At 43.8% G+C, this 25,393-nt stretch overlaps 1 protein-coding gene and 1 pseudogene across 3 annotated transcripts in view; one reads left to right on the forward strand and one right to left on the reverse strand.

Moving 5' to 3' along the window:
• Brwd1 (bromodomain and WD repeat domain containing 1) overlaps window positions 1-25,393 on the reverse strand; it is an 87,733-nt gene that overhangs the window by 28,504 nt on the left and 33,836 nt on the right. For all 3 annotated transcript variants that reach the window (XM_060370814.1, XM_060370813.1, XM_021662189.2), the window contains 12 exons: window positions 24,884-25,072; window positions 23,445-23,628; window positions 22,632-22,725; window positions 20,705-20,836; window positions 13,630-13,718; window positions 12,272-12,461; window positions 10,360-10,485; window positions 10,167-10,274; window positions 6,643-6,767; window positions 5,827-5,909; window positions 2,923-3,034; window positions 2,051-2,112 (listed from right to left, as the gene is read on the reverse strand). In XM_060370814.1, coding sequence (XP_060226797.1) covers window positions 2,051-2,112; window positions 2,923-3,034; window positions 5,827-5,909; window positions 6,643-6,767; window positions 10,167-10,274; window positions 10,360-10,485; window positions 12,272-12,461; window positions 13,630-13,718; window positions 20,705-20,836; window positions 22,632-22,725; window positions 23,445-23,628; window positions 24,884-25,072 — 1,494 coding nt within the window. The remainder of the gene's footprint in view (window positions 1-2,050; window positions 2,113-2,922; window positions 3,035-5,826; window positions 5,910-6,642; window positions 6,768-10,166; window positions 10,275-10,359; window positions 10,486-12,271; window positions 12,462-13,629; window positions 13,719-20,704; window positions 20,837-22,631; window positions 22,726-23,444; window positions 23,629-24,883; window positions 25,073-25,393) is intronic.
• Window positions 7,117-9,540, forward strand: LOC110564682 (AP-3 complex subunit sigma-1-like; annotated as a pseudogene).

The following is a 25,393-nucleotide window of genomic DNA, read 5'->3' on the forward strand; positions in this document are numbered from 1 at the left end:
TGATCCTACAGGATTTTATTTCTACTTTGCCATGTTCAAGCCACAGAAAACAACAAAAGGAAAAAAGTATCCAGCAGTGTATAAACTACCTCCCAGTAATGGTAACAGAGTAGAAACGCAGGCTTAGCAGCTGGGATGCTGGGATGCACTCAGCAGCAGACCACTCCCTGACCCTCTACACAGCCTGGACTTATCTAAAGCAGAACCTGCCTCAGCAGCTCCTACACACTTTACGTCTAGTGCAGGAATCTGGCATGTTCTTCTGGCCTCCAAGGACACTAGCACAACAGTGTCAATACACTCACCCACACTAACACACAGGAAATGTATGTTACATTTAACAAAAAAAAAAAAAAAGAAAAGAAAAGAAAAGTTTCATCAAGAGAAAAGCTCAAAGCAAAACCAAAGCATGTGCCAGGAAATAACTGCCGTAATTAGAAGTGTCAGGGTCATGAAAACCAGAGGAAGACTAGAGCTGAGGTTGAAGGAGGCTATGGCAGCAATGACAGCTAGCACGTCCAGGAATCATAGGAACACAAGACAAAATCCAAACAGGCCACACATCCATGCTGTGTCAGTCAGTGCTAAGTTTCTGACTTTAACAACTGCCCTGACAAGACAGATAAAATGACACCGAGCAATTCTTTGTAATATTTGTAAGTCTGAAATTATTTACAAACAAAGATGCTATAAGCATAATAAAACAAACAGGCCTGGTGATCCCAGCACTCAGGAAAATAAAGGCATGTGGATCTCTGTGAGTTTCAGGTCATCCTAGTCTACAGTAAGAGTCCAAGGCTACAGAGAAATCCTTCCTTGAAAAACCAAAAATGAATGAATGAATGAATGAATGAATGAGGTGATAACAGAAGTGTACACAGAAGAATTAAGATACAATGCAAACCTTCAGGAATATTCTTGGATGACAAGGGAGAAAAGCATCACTGGCTAGAAGATGGTACCTGCTCCCTGAAGGAGCACTTCCAGGACTCTAATACTATGCCTGTTTGTGTCTGAGGGCAACTGTCAAAGTTAACTATCGGCCTCTTAGCAACAGGGACTAGAGTTTACACAGAGCTTTCATGAGCCCTCAATATACCTTACTAAACCATAGGTGCAAATAACACTTAGGACTGGCCACAAGTTGAGAATCCAACTATTCTAAACAACTTATATACATTATTCGGCCTTACATTTCTCCTTTACTAGAAAAAAATAATAATAAATTTTTGTACAAAAAAAAATAGTATGTTCTTAAAATTATTTAAAAAAAAAATTCTCCTTTGCAAAAGTGACACTAAAGCAATCACCATCCATGTAAAAGAAAGCGAGCTGATATAGGACACAGTACGGTGGGAGACACACTTAGCAATCTTACCAACTTTACAAACAGTAAAATGCCTTTTCCAACCAGTACACACTAGCGTCAGTTCCTAAACTCCAAAGAATTATCACAAGGAAGACACTGGTGATTTAATGTTATTAAAATTGTGATGTGTTGGAATGACCAGTATCTGTAAATGATGTAACTACTAATGATCACTAAAGCAGTGAAAAATCCCAAAAGTAGCTATTCTGCACCATTCATAAAGCAGAGCGAGAAGGAACAATTCAATACAACCTTCAAAAGGGGCAACAAAGACCAGCAAAAAAAAAAAAAAAAAAAAAGGGGCTCCAGGTACACAGCAGGTCCTTTCAGAAGTAGGAGCCAGAGGGCCAAGGCCAAAGGGACAGCACTTCAAAACCCAAGAGAGTCCAAAGGGCACAGACGGACAGGCAGACAGCAAGTCCCAACTGTCCTTTCAGGGTGGGTGAGTAAAGAAGGGACACCATAAATGTGACAGCTGAGCTGCTAAGACATCTACAATACAAGACTCCAGGACTAAAAGAAACCAAGACACAAAGTATCAAACTCCTTTCCTCTGGCAAAGTTCCAAGATTGGGACAACTTCAAGACATTTATAAACAGACACAAACATGCCTTATTATGTGCATAAGCAAGAGAGAAGCCCGGGAAGTTACATGTTTTCATAACTGTGGCAATATGTACCATTGTCAGGAATTGGCTCCATGTCCCATGGGCTAAGCTTTTCAATTTCAGTGTTGTCCCACCTGTGTGACAAAGAGCAAAGAGCCAGGGTTAGCCTTTCCCAAAAAGGAGCTGCAAGCATCCATTACAAATGAAACATGAAAATTAGCCAGCACCGCAGCAACTACATTTCCAATAGTAATGTTTAAAAAGGTCAGGATATAATGAAAAGACAAAATGCAGCCAGGAGCGGCGACACCCGTCTTGAGCTGCAGCACTCGGGAGGCAGAAGCGGGCACGCCTCTTCAAGGACAGCCAAGACTACAGAGAGCCCTGTCTCAAAAAATAAAAGAAAGAAAGAAAAAAGTGCAAAAGCTTATGCAAGGAGCTAAAGAAGTGGCTCAATGGTTATGGACACTGCCTGCTTTTCCAGGACAAGGGTTTGATTCCCAGCTCCCCTATGGCAGCTCACAACTATCTGGAACTCCAATTCAAAGGATATGATGGCCTCTTCTGGCCTCCAGGGGCACCAGGCAAGATAGTACAAGCATATAGTGCATGCAGGCAAAATACCCACAGACATAAAATAAATTATTAAAAAAAAAAATTTTGTGAGGTTTACAAAACCATCAGAACTGCTATGCAATCTTTCCTCAGAGTAAGGGGCCCACAGCAATGTGAAACTTGACATCAGACTGTCTATCGCTGACCAGTGGAAAGGGGAGAGGCTTTCTGGATATTATTAATGATACAGGATCAAGGCCGAGCTGTGATTGACTCAGGAATTTTAGACGTTCTAGAGGTCAAACTGAACCAATGACATAAAATTATGCTGAACCTAATGTGTATTGGTCAGTGTGATCTGAAACAGTAAACAATTTTTTAATACAAACCTAACAATGTAACACTGGAAATGACTGTCAGGGTACTGTGGTTGATACGGCTCTTGACTCAACACAGTTCCAAACCACCAAGCATCATCAATTATAGATCGAAATCTGTCACCTGGAAGAGAAATGTTCAAGTCTGAGTCACACCTTTCACCTGTGTGAAATCCCGTAATACACAAGGAACAGAGATCAAGCACAAAGCTTAAGAAAACTCAAAATCCTCGGGGTTGCAGGTGTGTCACAGTGTACCGAGGTCCTGTGTTCAACCAGCACGTAAGGAGAGCAAAGAGACTAACACTCCCGGCTCCCATACAATTGTGCATAGTATTAAAAATCTTTTATTCTCGAGAAATCTAAGAACTATTCATGAAACCTGCAGAAAACTTATAAGATCTCTGATTAGAGTTATAGGACTGTAGTCGTCACTACAAAATACAAGATAAAAGTGTTCTAGGCCATGTGCAGTGGCACTCAGGGAGGCAGAGGCAGAGGCAGGTGGATCTTTGTGAGTTTGAGGCCAGCCTGGTCTACAAAGTGAGTCCAGGACAGCCAGGACTACACAAAGAAACCCTGTCTTGAAAAACAAAAGCAAGCAAGCAAACAAAATATGTTCTCAATCCTTCAAAAACACATGAGCAGTTGGGGTCTGTGGCCAGTGAGATGGGTCAATGGATAAAAAGCCACCATGCCTGATGGCCTGAGGTCAACCTCAAGGGACCCACATGATAGGAGTGTGCGGCCTTCCAACAGTCTCTGACTCTCACATGACCCAGCTACCCTCCTACCGATACACAACCCCTTAAATGCACCAAGGAAGAACCCTCTAAAAGAAAAAGTTAAATTAGGTCTGAAAGTACTCACAAGCATTAAAAATGCATTATTATTCAACAGAACCACAGAGCCACTAACCAATCCTGCTGTGGTAGAGAAAGCACCTGGAAGAAAGCCGGTCTTTCTACAAATGAAAGGGTAGAATGGTCTAGGGTGTAGCTCCCATGAGCCCCCCCCCACACACACACACCTGTAGGAGTGGCTCTAGAATATGAGGCTTTAACGTAGCCAACAACTACAGTGAACTCTGACTGGACTGCAGTGAAGAAGCACCACCGTTTCCTCTGTGCTCCCTGATATAGTACTTCACAAACAGCAAGGAAGGTCATCCAGCCAGCTCTCGGAGCCCTCTTGTGAGTCTAAAGCCAGCCAAGGCCACAGTGAGACCCTATCTCAAAAGACAACTTTTAAAGTCAGTAATAGTAATAGACTAACACCACACTGTAAAGCTGAGAGCAGAGCAAAAACCTTCCTCTAGAAAAAAACAAAATCACCAGATTACAAAAAAAAAAACCAAACCTTAAAGTTTTAAAGAGTTTTAATTTCCATTCCTGCTGTATACATGTGGTGGGGCTCCCAAGCTGGGACACCTTCCAGGAGTCCCTCCATACCATGTGGACCCCAGGGGCCAACCCAGCTGTCAGGCTGGCACACAGCAAGACCACCTGAGGATCCCAAGGTTTGTTTCTATTTCTTTCTGTTTCTCAGATTTAAAACAAAACAAAACAACAACAACAACAAAAGAGTAGACTGTCTGACATGAAATCATTGGCCTGCTCTTTAATCACTTCCCCTGAGGCGGGAGCAGCCTTACCAGGACACAGAGGAAGACAATGCAGCCAATCCTGATGAGACAAGATAGACTAGGCTCAGAAGGAAGGGGAGGGGGACCTCCCCTATTAGTGGACTAGGGGAGAGGCATGGGTGGAGAAGGGAAGAGAGGGTGGGATTGGGAGGGGAGGCGGGAGGAACTACAGGGAAGATACAAAGTGAATAAATTGAAATTAATAAAAATAAAAATAAATAAAATAGAAGAGGGGGAAAAAAACAGTGGAAGTCGGGAGTGTGGTGTACCCACAAACAAAAACATGCATTCAGGTGCTCAGTGGGAGGGAGGGCAGTTAAGAGCTACCTGGCATGGGTGCTCGGAATTCAACTCTGTTCCTTTAGAAGAGGAACAAGTGTCCTTAATGGCTGAGCCATCTTTCCCACCTGTCTACTTCTTAAAGGGCCAGTTTCCTCAAGTCATATCACTTATCTGTAATTTGTTTTATCAAACGTAAAATACTGTGGCACGACATATTTTCTTTTTCTTTTGGTTTTTCAAGACACGGTTTCTCTGTGTAGCCCTGGCCTCTGTAGACCAGGTGGGCTCGAACTCATAGATATGCCCCCACCAATCTCTCCAGGTGCTAGGGTTACAGGTGTGCTCCACCACCACCCAGATTACAGTTTTCAGTATCAATTCTGAAATTATTTTTGAACCATCAGATCATGTGAGATCAGTGGTCCTCAACCTTCCTAACGCTACAGCCCTTTAACACAGTTCCTGTCATGGTGACCGTAACCATAAAATTATTTCTGTTGCTACATGATAACTATAATTTTGCTTCTGTTATGAATCATAATGTAAGTGTTGGGAATGCGAATCTGTGAAAGAGCTATTTAATCCCCAGAAGGGTCACAACCTTAGGTTGTGTTTTAAATCCTATAAAAGCACAAAATCTATGTGTTAAAGATTATTATGCACAGCTAAGTGTGGTGGCACATGACTTTATCTCAGCTCTCAGGAGGGAGAAGCAAAGGCGGGAGCCCTGTGAGTGCCAGGCCAGCCAAACTACCAAGAGCGAGGCTGGCTCTAAAACAGCACTACTACTACTAACACGCACGCCATAACCAGGAGCAACGCTGCTCAGCTGGAGTCCATGTGGAATAGGTAGCACTAAGCCAACAGACTTACAGGTCCCTTACGCTTCCAGGAATCATGTTTACATCAACCATAATTACAAGTGCTACATGCGAGTGGCAGCTGAATGGTTTTTAAGACTATATACAACGGAGTAAGGACAGACTTACAAGGCTGCCAGTTTCTCTGTCTTGCTTCATCATAAAACTGACGCAACACAAGAAAATCGATAACATCTGGCATATCATGGTATCTAAAAGAAAATACAAAGTTACCACAGTAGAAAGCAGCGATGTTCATAGCACACAGGCAGCACCTGCCATCGCAAATTTCTGTACACGACTGCACACAAGGGGTCGAAGCCAGAGCGCAATCTTGGCTGTACACCTCCAAATGCCATACACCTCCTTCTTTTCAGACAGGCTGGGCCACTGTCTAGAGCAGCCAAGCGGGCTAGGCTGGCCAGCCAGGGAGCACCAGAGTGTCCACCTATTTCTTTCTGCCCAGAATGGTTGAGCTCAGACTTTTCTTAGCTGAGCCATCTTCCTAGACATATCTAACCACGTCTATACCTGTAAAGGATGCTGGAGAGGGCTCAGTAAGTAAAAGTGCTTTCAGGGCAGTGCACGGAGCTGAGCTCTAATTGGCAGTGTCTACACAGAAGGCAGGTGTGAATATGATAAAGGCTGAGACAGGCAGGTTCCTAGAGACCCCTGGTTGGACAGCCTAACTAAACGGGGAGGTCCACAACAGTGAGACCCTGTCTTCATTTTCAGTCTCCAAGTCAGCATAGGTACAGTCAATGCAGCAAATGTCCTGGCGGGCTCTACTCCTCTACCCGTGTAGAGCCCCATGGAGAACCATGCAATCAACAGCCTTCCTGCCTAACTGCTGCCTGGCAGACCCGCCCACAGTGATCTCCATACATAAATCAGCAAGACGTAACACTCTCCATCTAAGTAATTGCTCAGAAAAACAATACATACCTAATAGAGAAAGATTTATCTGTAAGTCTGCCAGTTGCTGGATCTATAAATGCTAGTTTGAGGCAACAGAGTGTAGGTGGTCCAACCTCATATCTTATTCCAACAATTTTGACCAATTCTTGATCCTGTAAGAAACATTTATTGATAAACTGTTTTAAAAGACAATTTATCAATACTGTAATTCTCTATGTACTATTGTTAGACTAAGCCAACTCCTACCTTGGGTTCCGAAGACTAAGTGTAGCCAGGCGCGGTTGGGCACACCTTTAGTCCCAGCACTCTGGGAGGCAGAGGCAGACAGATAGTTGTGAGGTCGAGGCCAGCCTAAGTCTACAGAGTGAGTCCAGGACAGCCAGGGCTACACAGAGAAACCCTGTCTCGAAAAACCAAAACAAACACACACTCCATGTAATCTGCCATCAAGCACCACTGTTTGTCCTTCCTCAAATCCCGGGTAGTATCTGACACAGCAGCATGTTCACTAAAAACGCCACAGAAGAGTGCACATTTCAGAGAGGCACAGGACCAGTACAGAAGCAGTTAACCAATTTGACCTGTTCTTGTTTTCGTTTTTTAATTTATTTGTGTTTGTGTCAATACACGTGGCAAACCATCCACGTAAAGGTCAGAGCAGTAAATGGGTTCCGTCATGTGAGACGTGGGCTGAACTCAAGAGCCTCAAGCTCTGTCAACCACGGAACTGTAGGTCAAGCCCTTACTTAGTTTTTCTTGGTTCTCTGTTTAAACATCCTCATGTAATTTTGTGTTCTGCAATCAAAATATGTAAGATTTTGCTTAGAAATTTTTTTTCATTTTTATCTTATGTGCATACATTATATATGTATGTATATCTGTGTGTCACATGAATGCCTGGCGACAGAAGAGGACAGAAGGCGTCAGATTTCAAAATAGTCTACAACCAGAATGGAATGAGCATATATGTCACCCCAGCAGTTTAGGACCAGCAGAGGAAGGACAGATGGAAGTTCAAGGCCAACCTAAACTATAAGGACAGTCTCGGCAGACAAGGAAAGAAAAGAGTAGGCAGAGTGAAAGCAATGTAGGAAAATGTATAAACAGATCTCAGTTCACATTTAGCTCGAAGCTAACAGTTATTCTCTAAATAAAGCGTCTCCCCTACATTTCCCCCCTAAAACATGCACATCACAGGATGTACTAAGGAACTTGAGTCCACAATTTAAATCTGTGCTCAGAGGCCTTATAAACAGCATCTGTAACAAAACCACACGTGTGACAAACATGCTCAAGCCCATGAATGACACTATGGGTCGCTTTTTCCACCTCAACCAGAAACGTGCTCAGCAGGGAACTTAAAACCATTTACAGCCCTGCACCTATCTGGGATGAAAGTGTTAACTTTATGACAACACACAAATACTAACCCACGTAAAAAGAGGACTTTAGTGTGTTGCATAGTAAAGAAGATATAAAGCCAAAAGAAGGCCATAAAATTTAAGAGTTAAAATGTTTTTTCAGGGCTAGAGAGATGGCTCAGCGGTTAAAGGCTCTGACTGCTCTTGAAGATCTGAGTTCAAGTCGCATCATCCACATGGTGGATCACAACTGTCTGTAACTCCAGGATCTAACACACTCATACAGATGTCCATGCACCAAATGCCAATGCACCAAAAAAAAAAAAAAAAAATTAAAAAAATTTTTTTTTCATTTTCTAGCTTATTATATAAAAAGCATCAAAATACAAACACGACTAACATTCTGGAATTTTTCTTTCAAGAATACAAACTGCGGGGGAAGCAGCGGCAGGCAAGCTCCCGGAGGCGAGGCTCGCGCGCCCGCCCCCGCCCTGGCCGCAGCGCCCACCCGGTCTGCCCGGCCCAGCCATGATCAAGGCCATCTCATCTTCAACAACCACGGGAAGCCGCGGCTCTCCAAGTTCTACCAGCCCTACAGTGAAGATACGCAACAGCAAATCATCAGGGAGACTTTCCATTTGGTATCTAAGCGAGATGAGAATGTTTGTAATTTCCTAGAAGGAGGATTATTAATTGGAGGATCTGACAACAAACTGATTTATAGACATTATGCAACACTATATTTTGTCTTCTGTGTGGATTCCTCAGAAAGTGAACTTGGCATTTTAGATCTAATTCAAGTATTTGTGGAAACATTAGACAAATGTTTTGAAAATGTCTGTGAACTGGATTTAATATTCCATGTAGACAAGGTTCATTTCTTGCAGAAATGGTGATGGGGGGAATGGTATTAGAGACCAACATGAATGAGATTGTCACACAAATTGATGCACAAAATAAACTGGAGAAATCTGAGGCTGGCTTAGCGGGAGCTCCAGCCCGTGCTGTATCAGCTGTAAAGAATATGAATCTTCCTGAGATCCCAAGAAATATTAACACTGGTGACATCAGTATAAAAGTGCAAACCTGCCCTCTTTTAAATAAAATATTAAAAAGGCCACTCCCAGGTAAAATCCAGAGGGAAGTCATCTAAGTTTACCATGCAGTTGTTTACCAAAAATAGAGGAGGAGAGTCTTAATTTTGCTCTTGGATTTAAGTCAAGGTACTGTATAGAAGCTGCATAAAATCAGTATGGAAGTTCAATGTTGCTTTTCTTGCTCAGTGATTTTGAAGAAATTGAGTAATTCCCGTGTGATTTTCTAAATTGCATTCTTATGCCCACATAAAGGCATGCCTCTATATATTGGCTATTACCGTAATTCAAAAAGTGAGATGTTTCTTTAATTATGTACAACCCAAGATGTTGATGTTTTGTATGGATCACAAGTGCAGCATTCTCTAATTCCTTCTGCTGTTTGTCACAATTGTTATTTAAAGAACCAAGTATGTATTGCATGAAAACATGACCTTCCCTTAGTTTAAATAAACTCCAAGGTAACTGGACTTCTAAAGCACCTTTCTGTTTTGCTTGGTATCTACTTTAGCAATATTTTTACAACCTTCTGACTTACAAAAGTAAATAAAAGTATATTTTACCACTGTTAAAAAAAAAAAAAGAATACAAACTGCATCCTGCATTCTTCCATCCCATCATTCAAGTTCTCAGCCTCATGTATATATACACTCAACACAGCAGGGCATGTAGGAATGCAGCCTGGCTTAGTTTACCCACATGATACAGTATGTGGCTCCCATGCCACTTTGGCCTCTTCATGTGATTATGAGCTTACTACTTCTTGCTGAAGTTACCAGAAAAAAAAAAAAAAAAAAAAAAAAAAAAAAACTGGCTGTAAGGCCTGAAAATCGTATACCCTCAACTCCATTGCCAATTACACCACCTAGGAAGCATGGACCACACAACCACCTTATCAGCTGCTTAAACAACAAATCAAAATCTCTGCTATCTGCTAAAAGGCAGGATTTCTTTCAGAAAAGAAGACACTACAGACAGACTGGGGAAGTCCTATCATCTCCTTCATGACATGGGCCCCTCCCCTCCAGCTTCACTTCCATCTGTCCTGTGTTATCATTCCCCTGTGCCTATACACTTGACTTCAGCATGGACCTACCCGCAGATCCATCTTTCTCCATGGCTCCTTATTAGGGTTCAGTTCATAGATGTTATTTCTTCTGACAGCTTCAACGTAAGCTTCATGACCCTGACGGAAGTAGATCACCTGCAAAGGGACATGTGTTCACTAGGAAGCATCTGGGCAGAGGCTTTGATTTCACATGCACACTCTTGAAGGCTTCTGTCCTCACCTCATCACCCATCTGAGGAACAAAAGGAGACTTCCGAAGTGTGGTGTCAGTTATCCAAACAGGAGGGTGAAACTCATACAAATGCTCCTCATTCTCAAGCTCTGCTGGTGTCATCCTTCGCAAACTCTGCCAAGAGAAGACAATAAAGCTTGGTAGAAAAGCAGCAACATACACTCTTTAATTCACTAGTCACAGTGGTTTTGTTCAGATCAATGCACAAGAATCTATTTCTCTTTTAAAAAAATGATTAAATGTGTCTGGACCCACTCCTTTGCTTTCCTGTGGAGCCACCTTGGCTCAGCCTAGCATGCCCCACCAGAAGGAGCTCTCTTCTGAATGTCTTCTAGGCACAAGCTACTCTATGAGATGTGAACACAGCCTAACAATAATCATTAGGAATCTCCTTTTGGCTCAGGCCACATACCTAAGCTTAGGAAGAAGATGGAGCCCTCAGAAGTCCCTGGATATGCCCCATAGCCGACCTGAAGCACCTACATTTCTGACCCACCAACCAAAGCAGGAACAAGAACTGAGGAATGTGTAATGTCACACCTACTTGTTCAAGGTTGCTCTGATGCATGTTACTAGCCCTCAAGATCTGGTACACCTATTGTGTTGTATAAACCTAACTGATTAGCTAATTAAACGGCCTATCCCTGGGCAGGGCAGAAGGTAGGCATGGCGAAGGTTCCTGGACTTGGAGAAGACAGGAGAATCATGGGAGATAGACAAACAGGAAGAGAGGAGGAAAGAGTACAGACACCACAATGGGTTAGTCTCGAGAAGAAACCATGTGGGCTGAGAGGAAGGACTCCAATGGCGGCGTGAAAAGGCCCAGATGAAGAATAAAAGCAAGTATTTATAACATTATGGAGGTAAGATTGTATGGTTAAGGAGGATGGCATTGGATGGGGGCTGGGAGATGGATGGTGGGTGATTCAGACAGCGCAGGGAGGAATATCTGCCTGGCCGAGGGTAAACAAGGCAACTATAAAAATCTAACAGGTACCTGTGTCCTATTACTTGTGATATCAGGTTAGATAATAGTGCCATGATAATAAATAATAATATAATAATAAATATTATAAACATTGTATAGACTGTCCTTTTTTTTTTTAAACTTACAACAGCTACCTATGTGTCAGGGACTCTGTTACACAGGAATATAAAACACACAAACAAAAAGCCTTAACAGTTAACTAATGAAAGCCGCATGAGACAGGACCTATTGAGCGTATAATAAAGAAATAAAGCATTTCTGCAGTCAAAGGAAAATATGAACCAGAAAAAGGGAAAAAGTAAAACTGGCAACAAGAAAGGGAGTTGGTGGTGATGGTGCCCAACCATAACTCCAGCACTCAAAGTTGCACAGAGAAAGCCTTTTTATACAGGGGAGGTGGGCAACAGAGGCAGGAGGGGAGATGCTGAAACCCCTCTACTGCTAGCAAAGCCAATTCCAGCTCGAAAGCTAAGTCAACACTACTCAGAACAGTGGGTCCTCACTTCTTCCAACACTTCTCCCAACTCTTTTACAACAGAGAAACCCACTTCTGAAAGACATCAACATTCATAGAAAGGAAAAACGTTGAGAACATAAACAAAACTCAAGAAAAGTTAAGCTAAGAAACAATGAGCCGGGCTGGAGCAGGGCAGCAACAAAGAGGTGTTTAATGTATACAAAGTTTAACTGCCAGAAAGAGGAGCAGGGCTCTGAGGATTCACAAAGTCCTGAAACTGTGCGCATCAGAGAATCTAACCCTAGTGTGCAAGGTGTGAGGTTTGAGGCCCTGGGTTCAATTTCAACACCCAGAAAAAAAACACTAGAGCAGAAAAGCAAGAAATTCAAACAAAGGAAACAAATGCAGATGTAGAAGCGAAGACATTACGCTGAAACGTTTGCTGCTTTCCTTACCTCCCTTTTAGGCTTGCTTTCTTTCTTTCTTCTCCGCCTTCTTTTTGGAGGAGACATGTTCTCTGGAGAAAGCTCATCCTCTGAGCTGCTGCAAAAGCGGGTCACTCGCCGACGACACGACGTCCTTAAAGGGGGCTGCAGGTTGACTCCCGGGTCAGCTGTCCAATCAGAGTACCGAGACGAGGAGTCGCTGCAAGAGCACAATGCTTCAAATCGCATGGGACCAGGGTTTAAGCTAAGAGCAAGCTCAAAATGGAGGCTGGGAGGGATAAGGGGGTGAGTATGGAGAGAGGAAAATGACAGCCTAGGTTTATGTGAGCATCCTGCTCACACCAGCAAAGATCACAGCAAAGATGGAGAAGGAAAGCTTCACCAGACCTGGAGAGAGGGCTGGAGATGACAGCGCTGGCTGCTCTTCCAGGACTGGGGTTCAAAATTCCCAGTACCTACAAAGTGGTTCACAGATATCAGGAACTTCAGTTCCTGGGGATCTAATGCCTGAAAGTAACTTGTTTTCCCAGGTGGCTGAGCCTCTGATATGCCACAAGTGCAGGAAAGTGTTCCCAACAGCTACACCACGAGAGCAGAGTAGGACTTAAGAAAAGCTCTTGCCCACAGCCAGGGATGAGGTCTCTGCTGAGCCACTGCTGTGGTTTGAGCATTCATCTCTCAAGCTCCTCGCAGTGTAATTAGTTTGGTTTGGTTTTGATTTTTTTAAGGCAGGTTTTTTTCTGGGTTGCCTTGGCTGTCCTGGAAATTGTTATGTACACAAGGCTGGCCTCAAACTTGCAGATCCACCTGCCTCTGCCTCCGGGATTAAAGATGTGTTCGGGCACCAACCGGCTATAATTACTATTTTTTATGCCACTGGAACTGCACAATTTGAGGAAATTTCTTAAGAGAGTAGTGCATGTCCTTGTGCTCTAGGACACGACTCAAGGCAGCAGTGGAGCAAAGGAGACAAAAACGAGGCAGAGAGCAGCATCAAAAAAGACGACAAAGGCTGTATCATCTGTGTCCTATGGATCCTGGGGAAGCTCCCGGGCATGGCTACCTAGAGCTTGTGTACAGGGAAACAACATGAAAAAGATGGAGGCTTATATTCTCATCACACTGAAACCTGGAACCTAACTAAAGACAGTTAAAAATATTTAGTAATAAACACATGAGAAGGTTGCACACACACTTGAATACTCATTTTAAATGTGGCCTACGATAAATTAATATTGTTAGTATGCATTACTAAGCAGGTGGTAGCGCACTCCAGAGCTAGTCTGTATGAGTCTTCTGAAGTATAAACATGGTTCTGACCCAAGGCCATGACCAAACTGCTTCCGACACCAGAACAAAGCAGATACCTTGAACTGTCACTCTCAGTTCTTCTGTCACTTTTCCACTCGTCGTCTTCCGAAGAGCAAGACGCTTCACTCTGATCACAGGACGTCTCCTAGATTGTGAAGGGAAAAGAAAAATCTTGATCCCATAGGCTGCTTGCGATCCCAACAACCAGTATGCCTAAGAAATTCAAATACTGAAGTACAAATGCAATCAGATAAAACCTAGAAAGCAAGCTACCTTCAATAAGGGCATGAAAGGCTTCTTGACAGAAGGCTGCATGGACTTCAGGGGGGGCCTACAACTCACTGTGTGTCAGAGAATGGTTTTGAACTCTGACCTTCCTGGGATGACAGGTTTAACACCAGGCCTAGCTTCTAACTCCTTATTTTATCAAGGTACTTCCAAAGAGGACTCAGGAGGCTGACTGCTGTGTTTTGCTTTCAAGGATGAGACAGCCAGTTATCTTTCCAAACTGTGACTACCCTTCTATGTACCCATACTAAGGAAGTGAAGGGTAGATGCTTACCCACTTAGAAAAAAGATTTCTTTCTTTTCTCTTTCTTTCTTTCTTTCTTTCTTTCTTTCTTTCTTTCTTTCTTTCTTTCTTTCTGTCTTTCTTTCTTTCTTTCTTTCTCCCCCAACCCCCACCGATTTTTTCCAAACCGAATTTCTTCTGTATAGCCTTGGCTGTCCTGGACTTGCTTTGTAGACCAGACTAGCCTCAGACTCACAGAGATCACCTGCCTCTGCCTACCTGAGTGCTGGGATTACAGAAGTGCAATCACTGCGCCCAGCAGGGTTGATTTGTTATTCCATTTCAACAGCTCTTTATAATATACATGAAAGTTTTTCTCAAGTATATTTGACACTTTGTAGTTTTGTCTATCTCATAACATTAACAGTTACCTTTTCTGGAGCAATTTTGAATTATCAGTTTTGTCAAAGTTAGCACTTAAAATAACATTCACATCTCTGAGGACACCTACATCACATCTGTCTTCAGCTTCTACAAATTTTCAACTCTCTTGAATATTTCATTCCATTTGAGCTGTTATTTCTCCTCTCCCCAGATAGGGTCTCGGCCTTGAGGACCGTGGTCCAGGCATGATCCTACGGAGCCAGACTGGATGAGCTCAGTGAATGAGGACGGCAGGGAGATTTGTGGAGTAAATGTGCCCAGCTATTCCATCAGGAATCACTCAAACACTAAGTTGTCTTTGCTGAACGTCAGCTGACCACTATCTGTCTTTCCACCAACACCACTGTACTGAAAACTACAGTAAGGCGCAGTAACAGCCTCTGTCGGTCCTTTAATTATGTTCTTCTGCAATTTTATGTTAGCTTTCCTGGATTTTTCTCCTCTCCATATAATTTAAGAAGTTTGCCAATATCTGTTGCAGAGCATTTGATCACACTGTGAATCTGAGATTGTGTTGGTTACTGAAAAACCTATTTCTAGTTGTGGCTTGGCTCAGCCCTAGCACACACCTTTAATCCAAGAGCTTTCTGCTTGAATATTGTAAACAGGATTAAATGAAGTCAACCATAGGTCAGGAGGTGGAGCAAGCAACCAGTGTCAGGGAGTGAACATAGCATAAAAAGAGAGAGTAAGAGATAGTCAGGAGGAAGGATATAAAAAGAAGATTCCCCTTTGTGTGAAGTCAGCTGCATAGGCAGGTCAGCTGGGTGCTTTCTATGCCTCCCTGAGCTAGCAGGCTTTCACCCCAGCATCTGGCTCCCGAGTCTTTATTGGTAAAATCAAACAACTGAGATTGTTAGACACAAAAAAAGGAACTTGCTAGGATGACTGGAAACCATAAATACCGACTATACAGACGTTGGCAGAAAGACAACTTGACCAAGATGTAATACCACAGGGATGCTCCTTTGCCGATGAGAACATAAACTGGTGTGGGCACTTTGACAGGCTCATCACAAAAGCTCTAGTTTTCAGAGACGCTCCTGAGCTTAAGTTCACAACAACCTGCACACAGATGCTTCATGCATAACTGTCTTCATGCCTAACTGTCAGAACTCAAACACCAAGGTGTTATGCTCACACAATGGAGTACGGAACAATGGTAAACATAAGTGAGCTATGGAGCCAGAAGACAACGGAAATGTGTCAATGTGTTACAAAAGGCAAGAGGTAAACTGAAAGGCAATACAGTCCATGAGTCTTTCTAAGTAATATACTAGAAAGGCACACTAGGGAGAAGAAAAGTATTTGTGGGAGCAGAGGACGCAGGGCACAGAGGAGGAGGGAGCACATGCTCTAGTTCCTGGGTATTCAGGAAGCTGAGGCAGGAGGAGTACCCAGTTGAGGGCAACTGGGCAACGCTGCTTTTGCTGCTGCTGTTTTTAAAGGGCTAAGGATATAACTTAGCAGGAGGAGTGCTTGCCTAGCAACGGGAGACCTGGGTACCACCCTCTGCTTCATGGAACCAAAGATAGGAGCTGGCAACAGAAGGGGCCAGGAGTGAAATGTCATCTGAGTGTCAGTCAAGCCTGAATACAGGAGATGCTGTCTTTAGTTGAAAACAAAATCAAATTAACAGGGCTAGCAAAATGGCTCAATAGGTAAACCCGAGTTCAAACTCCAAGAGACACACACTGGAAAAACAGAACCCCCTTCCCAGGTTGTACTCTGACATCCACCCTCAAGCTGTGGCACACACACTTTCGCACATGAAAGTAAATATATAAATATAATTTTTTTAAAAAATCAAGGCAAGTGCCAGGTGGTAGTGGCACACTCCTGTAATGCAGCACTGGGGGTGGGTGGGGCAGTGGAGAGCGTATCTCAAAGTTTGGGGCCAGTCTGGTCTACAGAATGCGTTTCAGGAGGACAGCCAGAGCTACACAGAGAAACCATATCTTTAAGAAAAACAAAAAACTCATTTAAGGCAAGATGGGGCTCAGAGAAAAAGGCTTCCCACAAAGCCTGACGACCTGAGCTCAGTCCTGAAGCTCAGCAAGAGAGAACTGGCTTCTCCAGTTTGCCCTGATGCCCAAATGCATCCACCCACACAGTAAGTAAGGGTGGAACCAGAGAGACGCTCAGCCATTGAGAGAACTGCAGCTAGCTATTCCAAAGGACCTGAATTTGGCTCGCAACACTCACACAGCAACTCATAACCATGGACTCCTGTTCCAGGCAATCCAAAACCCTCTTCAAGCCTCCTCAGGTCGTAGCACACCCAGGATGCATGTACATACATGCCGGCAAACCTCTCACACCCATAAAATGCATTTCTAAAAAAGTAATTAATAATAAATAATAAACTTTTGAAAATGTGAGACAGGGTCTGGAACTCACTGTGTAGAAGCTGGCCTGGAACTTACAAAGATCCATTTGGTACTGCCTCCAAGTGCTGAGATTAAAGGATGAGCCACTACACAGGATACAATCATTGAGACATAACACCACACGTAACAAATAACACAAATTCAATGACCCTCTACAAAAAAATTATATGATCAACAGTTTAAACTGTAAAAACTGAAGCAAGTAAAAAGCAGATCAATCACTTGGTCTAAGATAAGGCTTTCAACATGACACAATGTAAATGGACAGAATTCTTAATGGAGGCAGAGGCAGGTTGATCTCTGTGAGTTCTAGGCTGGTCTTAGTTACAAAGAGTTCCAGGACAACCAGGTTCTGTTACAGAGAAACCCTGTCTTGAAAACCAACCAAGCAAACAAACAAACGAAACCAACAAGGAGGCACTCTAAATGAGGTAAAGACAGCATTATGAGCAAATCCCAGCTTGCTGAACTGACACAGAATTGAAGAGCAGTGAGTGACAGACACTTTACACTGTTCAGAGGGGCAGAGAAGGAAATGACCCCAATCACTACGGGGTTAAAAATAGGAACAAAACCCTAGCAACAGAAGTGAAAACGTAGAAGTCACACAGAGGTTCTGGTAACGCGGCTGACATCAGCATACAGCAATTCTACTCTAGTCACTGGACCACACGCACGCTCAGCGCAGCGCAGGAAGCCAGGACAGAGCACAGAAACAAAGCAATCTGTTGATGCAGCTCTACGCTATACCTCCCTCTGCCTGCACTACAGGTATGCCAGGGAGGCGCCCTGTCACACAGAGCATTGCATTCCTCAGAATACTACTTAGCCAGAAGATGTAGACATTCTTCCCAGGGCTGGACAGACGGTCAAACAATGAAAAGCACTTGCTGTTCTTTTGTTCATTTTAATCATGTGCAAGTGTGTGGGCCTGTGGAGGTCATAGTGTCAGATTGCCTGGAAGTGGACTTACAAATAGCTATAAGGCACTACGTGGGTGCTGGAAAATAAACCCTGGTCCTCCAGAGGAGCAACCATCTCTCCAGGACCTGTATACTTGTTAAGTCTTACAGATGACCCATATTCAGCTCCCAGCTCCACACTATGGCTCACACCATCTCTAACTACAGTGTAAGAGAGCCAGTGGCCTTCTGGCCCTCCCAAGCACCTCCACCTCCACAAGGCAGGCACCTGATACACACAAGCACATGTATATGCAGGCAAATACAGATGCACATAAATTAACTCTTAAAGAGTCTTCCCAAAGAACTATGCTTGCCTAGCACGCATGAAGCATGAAGCTGGAACCCCAGAACCAAACAAACTGAGCATGTGGGCACACACTTGTAATCCCAGCATTTGGGAGATGGAGGCAAGACAACAATTGGGAGGGCAAGGTTCCTCTGCAGCAAATTCAGGCGCAGGAAAGAAAAGAGAAGGCGAGGAGAGGAGAAAAGAAGAGAAAGAAAAGAGGAAAGGAAAAGAAAAATACAAACTGGTTTCTGAAAACTTCAAGAACAATTTATATATAACCATTAGCTGTTGAGCAACAGGATTAGACAGACTTCTTACACGCAACACTGATAAAAAGTGATAAAATAACAATAATCAATAACACTTCATCAAAAATTTTTAGGGGTAAAGGGGGTTCAACAGAGTCTCTGTGTAGCTCTGGCTGTGTAGCTCTGCTCAAACTCAGAGCTCCGCCTGCCTGTGCATCCCAAGTGCTGGGATTAAAGGCATGTGCTACCACACTTCATCAAATTGGAAACCTTCATGTTCCCAACATCAATCAGAGATGTGCAGACTATTCTACCCATAGAATCCAGAAAAAAATTAATCTCAAGTAACACATCTGGTAATAAAGCACATTCCTAGAATGCGTAACACCCAGACAGCAGAAAAATGAATTTTAAAAACGGGGTTCAAATTAGACTTTCCAAAAAATTAAAAATGCTACGTAAGCACATAAGCAGATGAAAGTACGCTTAACTTTCTAGTAGTTAGACAGAGAAGGCAGAGCACAGTAGCCTCCGACGACAAAGGAGTATATAAAAGCATACAGTGTCTGCTACAGCTCATTGACCAAGCACAGAACATCAAGGACTTTGGGAACAAGTCCTCAGAGAGCTACAGACGCATACCAGTAATGAACACACTAACAGCTGGAGAGCAGACAACTCAAACATCCACCAGCTGACGAACGATGAACAAAATATGGCGTGGACACATACACTAGTGTGTTCCCATATGCTGTATATATGCAAGTAGTGTTACTTGTTAAAAAGCAAGGACAGGAAAAAGAGGTAGTGTAGGGCAGATTGGGAAAAAGGATGCATGTACGTTAACTACTGATAAAAATGTTTAGATAGTATATTACATGTGCACATGGTATGTGAAGATTTTGATAAAACTAATTATAAAAACTTCTATTAAAAACCTCAGGCAGGGCCAGCTGGTGGTGGAGCAAGTCTTTAATTCCAACATTTGGGAGACAGAGGTAGGCTGATCGGGGAGTTCCAGGATAGCCAGGGATACACAGAGAAACCCTGTCTCTAACCCAGCACCCCCTACTGTTAAAGGTAGGTCTTATTCATGTTACTGGCCCTTAAGATATGGTTACGCCAAACTTTGTTTCATAAACCTGCCAAGGATATATCTGATTGGCTGACTGAACAGCCTATACCTGGGCAGGACAGACTAGAGTAGGCCTGGAGAAGATTCCAGGGTTTTGGAGGACAGAGGATCATGGGAAACACAGGAGGGAGGAGGAGTAGGTCACAGTGGGTTAACCTGGAGAAAAAAAAACTATATGGGGCTGGGAGGAAGGACTCCAATAATGGCATGAAAAGGCCCAAATGAAGAATAAAAGCAAGTAATTTGAAGATTACGGAGGGAAGATAGGATGGTTCAAGAGGGTGGCATTGGATGGGGCTGTGAGATGGATGGTGAGGTTTTGGCACAGCATAGGTAGGAATGTGTCAAGATAAATAAGGCAATTACAAAATCTAACAGGTGTCTGTGCCCTACCTATTGTGATAGAGGGTTAGATAATCATAGGGCAAATCATAATAAACATTATATAGATTTTATTTACTACAGCAACCCAGCCCACCCCACCCCTACCCGAAAGAAGAGCACAGTTCAGCCGGAGACAGCTTCAGGTGCTGGCCATCTCAGCACACACAAGGATAAAGCAAAGGACAGTGAGCCGGCCTGTCTCAAACTTACAGGACAGGCACAGGCCACACACCCGGCAGAGGGGACCCCAGCAGCCTATCAGGCACAGCAAAACCATGTCCCCTTGTCTCACAGCCAATCAAGGGTCAAGACAAACTTGAGAATGTCACCTTTAGCTGGGTGTCATTTTCACATAAATGTGAAGTAGACTCAAAGGAGAGAGTTAATTGAGAGCCATTGAAAATGCTCAGGGAATGAGTGCTCGCTGTCAGGCCTGACACTTGAACTGCAAGTGACAGCCCGATGTCCCACAGCTTACCTACATCCACCCACAGAATAAATAACAGACAGAGTTAGGATGAACTGAGCACAATGTGTTGGCACAAGCTACAACACGTGAGATAGAACTCCAAGTCCAAAGGTCTGCCTCTGAGACTTAGGAAAACCCTTCCTCAAGACTGTGGCCCATGCCTGGACCTTAGGTTTGATCCCTAACACCACACACACACACACACACACACACACACACACACACACACACACGCACACACGTGTGTATACGAGTCAGAGAAATGCAAATACAATAATCTCAGTCTTCCTACTCACATGTCTATTAGAGCCTGAAGACTCATTCCCAGAAGACACATCACAGTGGTCGGCATTTCTTCTACTGTAATTTGTGTATTTACGCCTGCACATCCGTTGTCTGGACTGGGACACCAAAACCATCGACTCTGACTAAAACATAAAGAAGCATAAGCACTGTGAAAATGAGCAATATATTAAGTTAACTTTAAATGGTTTTAGAGGAGACAAAAATTCTGCGTAATTTTGCCACAGTCTATTCCAAGGTGGCACTTTGACCTTTAGCTCTTGGAGAGCTGAGAGCCCAGCGGCTCACCACGTTCGCACCGCCGTGCAAGTTACCATGTTTCCACGAATGACACAACCCACAGTAAACAGGGCGCCAGGGGCTGGGGTGTGACTCAGTTGGCAAATGCTCACTGGCAAGCACAACCCTTAGAGTAAGGTTCCCTTCCCATGATTCCATAGGCTGGGGGTTCTGGTGTATACCTGTGCAATCCCAACGGTCAAAACACGGAGAACGGAGGAGGAGCACAGTATATTTGGCTGTGCAGTGATCAAAAAACATAAAACTCAGAGGCTTATATAGGCTGGGCAACGGTGGCACACACCTTTAATCCCAGGACTCAAAAGGCAGAGGCAGGCAGCTCTCTGAGTTTGAGGGCAGCCTGGTTTACAGAGAAGAGAGCCAAAGCTACACAGAGAAACCCTGTCTTGGGCTGGGATGTGTGTGCCTGTGTATGCGTGTGTATGTGTGTATATATATATATATGCACACACATGTATGATATATGAGTAATTAACCTTAAATGTTATCAATCTCAGTATTAGTTACTGAAACAATCTCCAAACAGTGACAAGTATTTTCAGTGTTTATATCACAAATATGCAGTGCTATGAAGTAAAAAGTAAAGGGCAAGAGCATCAGAAATGGCAGACTGAAGAGACAGCCTAGTGGAACATGTACTGCTCTTCCAAAGGACTAGAGTTCAATTCCCAGCATACAGGCCAGGCAGGCATCTTACAACCACGTGGAACTGTAATTAGTACAGGTGATCCAACACCTTCTAGCCTGCACAGGCTAACACACACGTAGGAAATCTTTACAAAAAACACACACAGAGGCTGGACGCTGGTGGTGCACACCTTTAACGCCAGCACACCCGGGAGGCAAAGGCAGGCAGATCTCTCACAAAGATACCTGTCTCAATCTACCACAAAGGGCCTCTGAAAGAACTGCTGATTGAGGTATCGAAGCAGAGGCTAAGACTCATGGCCAAACTTTGGGCAGAGGGCATGGAATTTTACAAGAGAAGGGGAAGACAGAAAGACCTGAAGGGGAGAGGCGCTCCCTAAGAACAACAGAGCCAGGGTCCTGGGGCCCTGCATGGAAAGGACCTAAAACCCCGGCTTAGCTGTAGCCCATAGACTCAGTCTCCAAGTGGGGTCGTTATTAAGAGGAACAGGGGCTTTCTCTGGCATGAACTCAGTGGCTGGCTCTCTGATCACCTCCCCCTGGGGGTTGCAGCTTTGCCAGGCCACAGAGGAAGACAATGCAACCAGGTCTGATGAGACCTGATAGGCTAGGGTCAGACAAGAGGGGAGAAGGACCTTCAATGGACTAGGGGAGGGGAATAGGGACAGAAGAGGGAAGAAGGTTGGGAGGGGACGAGGGGGGTGGCCACAGCTGGGATACAAAGTGAATAAACTATAATAAATGATAATAATAAAAGAGAGAGAGAGAGAGAGAGAGAGAGAGAGAGAAACCTGTCTCAAAAGCAAAAAAACAAAAACAAAAACAAAAAAACTGAACAGTTCTGTATTGCCTTTATACAGGTAAGAGATTGCAGGCAATAAATGCCACACTAGAGAGCTATTGGTGTTAAGTCACAAAGAACACTGAGCTGTGAGGAGAGGCAGTCTGTGAGGAGAGGGAGTCGTTCATTACCTTCTGTGACATCTGGGAAGCCTTCTTGCTCCTCCCTATCACATACAGGTTTCTCTCCTCTTCGCCTCTCTCTATTCGGAAGTCCTCCAACCGCCTACAAAATTAAGTGTGCAGTAACAGGCTTTCAGACTGATCCACATGTTAAATTACTACAGCGTTAAACATCACTCAGTTCACAGCACATTAAGGAACACACATAACCATTTACTTTAAAAAATATATATATTAGTGCTGTTCCAGCTCCATCACTTGGAGGCTGAGGCAAGAGAATCACTCAAGTTAAAGCCTCACCCCAAGTACAACTGAAGTCCAATTCACTCCCCAAACTGTCTGACTGGAATTTTACAAGAGTGGTCCTACCAGGAACATACAACAGTATTTCCCGTATTTCAGTGGTCCCCAGCATCTCCTGTGACTTTCTAAGACCGTACTTTCCCCTCTGTAAATAAAATTCAAAGCAACATGTTCTCTATGGAAACAGTTCACCTCCATGCTTTATAGCTCACATTAAACAAAAATACCTAAATAGTTATTCCTACAACAACTGAGATAAAAGGTGATAACCACATTAAAACATCCCCCTAAGGGGCTGGAGAGATGGCTCAGAGGTTAAGAACACTGGCTGCTCTTCCAAAGGTCCTGAGTTCAATTCCCAGCAACCACATGATGGCTCACAACCATCTATAATGAGATCTGGAGCCCTCTTCTGGTGCTCAGGCATACATGCAGACAGAATGCTGTATACGTAATAAATAATTCTTAAAAAAGAAAAAAAAGTCCCCCTACGAGTTAAGAATGGACCCTTCAATGGACCTGAACACAGCCGGGGGTGCCTCTGGGACCACCACCCTCCGCTTCCACGCCTGCAGGTCACGCTCCGTAGCAATCTGACTCCGGGGAGCGTTCTGATGCATCTGGCGAACACCTTCAACCTGCCCACTTCGGCGAAGACCGATGTTTGGAGGAGACTGAATATCTAAACTCAGTCTTCTAAAACCTAGAAAAGGTTATCAGGAGGCATTTTCAAAACACCTCAGATTATTATGTTCACTTAGCACACAGTACAATGTGCATTCCTCCCACTAGGCCACATACTCCACGTCAGAGAGAGGGCGCACCAAAGGGAACATGCAAGAAGAGAATTTACACCCGAAACCACGAGGTTTCAATCTCAACTCTTACTAGACTTTCTCAAGTTGCAAAGTACACACATGTATTCCATTGCATTTTTATTTCAAGATACTTTGTCTTGTGGGGAATCCTTTGTTAAGGAAAGATGCCCAACCCTATAGATGCCTGACTTAAAATTCAATCAAGGAAAAAAAATGATTAGACAAACCCAGATAAAACATAATGTACAGATCCTAAAAATGGCACCTTTTATATAAAAGCTATCAAAGCAGACAACTGGTAAAATGTGGAACAGCCAGTATGAACAAACACCAGTTTTCCTTCTGCAGATCAAGATGTCAACCTCTCAGCTCCTCCAGCACCACACCTGCCTCCATGCCTCCATGCTTCCCGCCATGATGGTACTGGACTAAACCTCTGAACCGTAAGCTGGCCACAGTTAAATGCTTCCTTTGTGAAAGCTGCGTGGTCATGGCATCTCCACAGCAGTGAAGACCTTAGACAGCCCCACCACGGTTGCTCCTCTGCACTACACTGAGCACCCTGGGTCTCTGAGCACACAAGATGAAGGAGTACATCCTAGCTCATCCTTAAAAGCTGACCTCAGCCAGGCACCTTGGCACACGCCTGTTATCCCAGTGTTCAGGAGGCATGGGCAGGCAGATCTCTGTGAGTTCGCAGCCAGCCTGGTCTACAGAGGAGTCCAGGACAGCCAAGACTACACAGAGAAACCCTGTCTCAAAAAATAAATAAACAAGTAAATAAATAAAGGCTGACCTGGGAAGAAAGTAAGTCTCCACTAGATTTCACAAAATATACGAATGTCAAAGCAAGAAAAAGCTGAAAGCTTTCCTTTAAAAACAGTGCTGTTTGCTCTCCTTTAATACAATCCATAAACATACTCTTACAGCTAACACAGGTGACAGCCTACCAGAGGGCTTGGAAATTCTCAAGTCCACTTACCACTCCATATTATGAATAACAAACAATTTTCAAAACACTATCTAGGGCGAAACTATGTTGCTGCTCTTGGGCTTTTGCAGTGCATGTACCTGACAATAATGTCACTTCTCTTGATTGCAATGCTCTTACATTAAAGTACAATGTTTCACGGTACTCACTCCCTCTTCGGGGTGTCTCCTCCCCGTTGGAAAATCCATTCGCAGCCACATCCTGACCCACTCCCAGTCTCTGGTCTTGTTGCTGCTGTAACTGCCGGATCATCCCATCCAGAACGCTGGGCTCTGGGCTGGCTTCAGCACTGTCGTTGGTCTGCAGGCTTATGATCTGTTCAATCACCTCTCCATCACCTACAAAGTCACCCATTCATCTGTCATCATGGTACACAAAGAAGTGGAAAAACTAACACACACCAATAGGCTAGGCATGAAGCTCAGCGGTGGGGTACCTGCCAGGATGAACAAGACCCTGGCCTCCAGGTACCCTGAGCAAAGGAAAGCACAAAGAAAGCATTATAGTAAAACAGTTTTCAAAGCCTAACCTATTAGGACGAGAACCTACACAAAGTTTCAAACACAAAGATTCAAAGCAAAGACCGGGACACTAAGTCACAAAAAAAACCTTCATGTCACTGTGGAGTTTCTGTATCTCTCCGCTGTACACTACAGCCC

This window comes from Meriones unguiculatus, chromosome 17 (assembly GCF_030254825.1).
Source record: "Meriones unguiculatus strain TT.TT164.6M chromosome 17, Bangor_MerUng_6.1, whole genome shotgun sequence".
In the NCBI taxonomy this organism is placed as follows: domain Eukaryota; kingdom Metazoa; phylum Chordata; class Mammalia; order Rodentia; family Muridae; genus Meriones; species Meriones unguiculatus.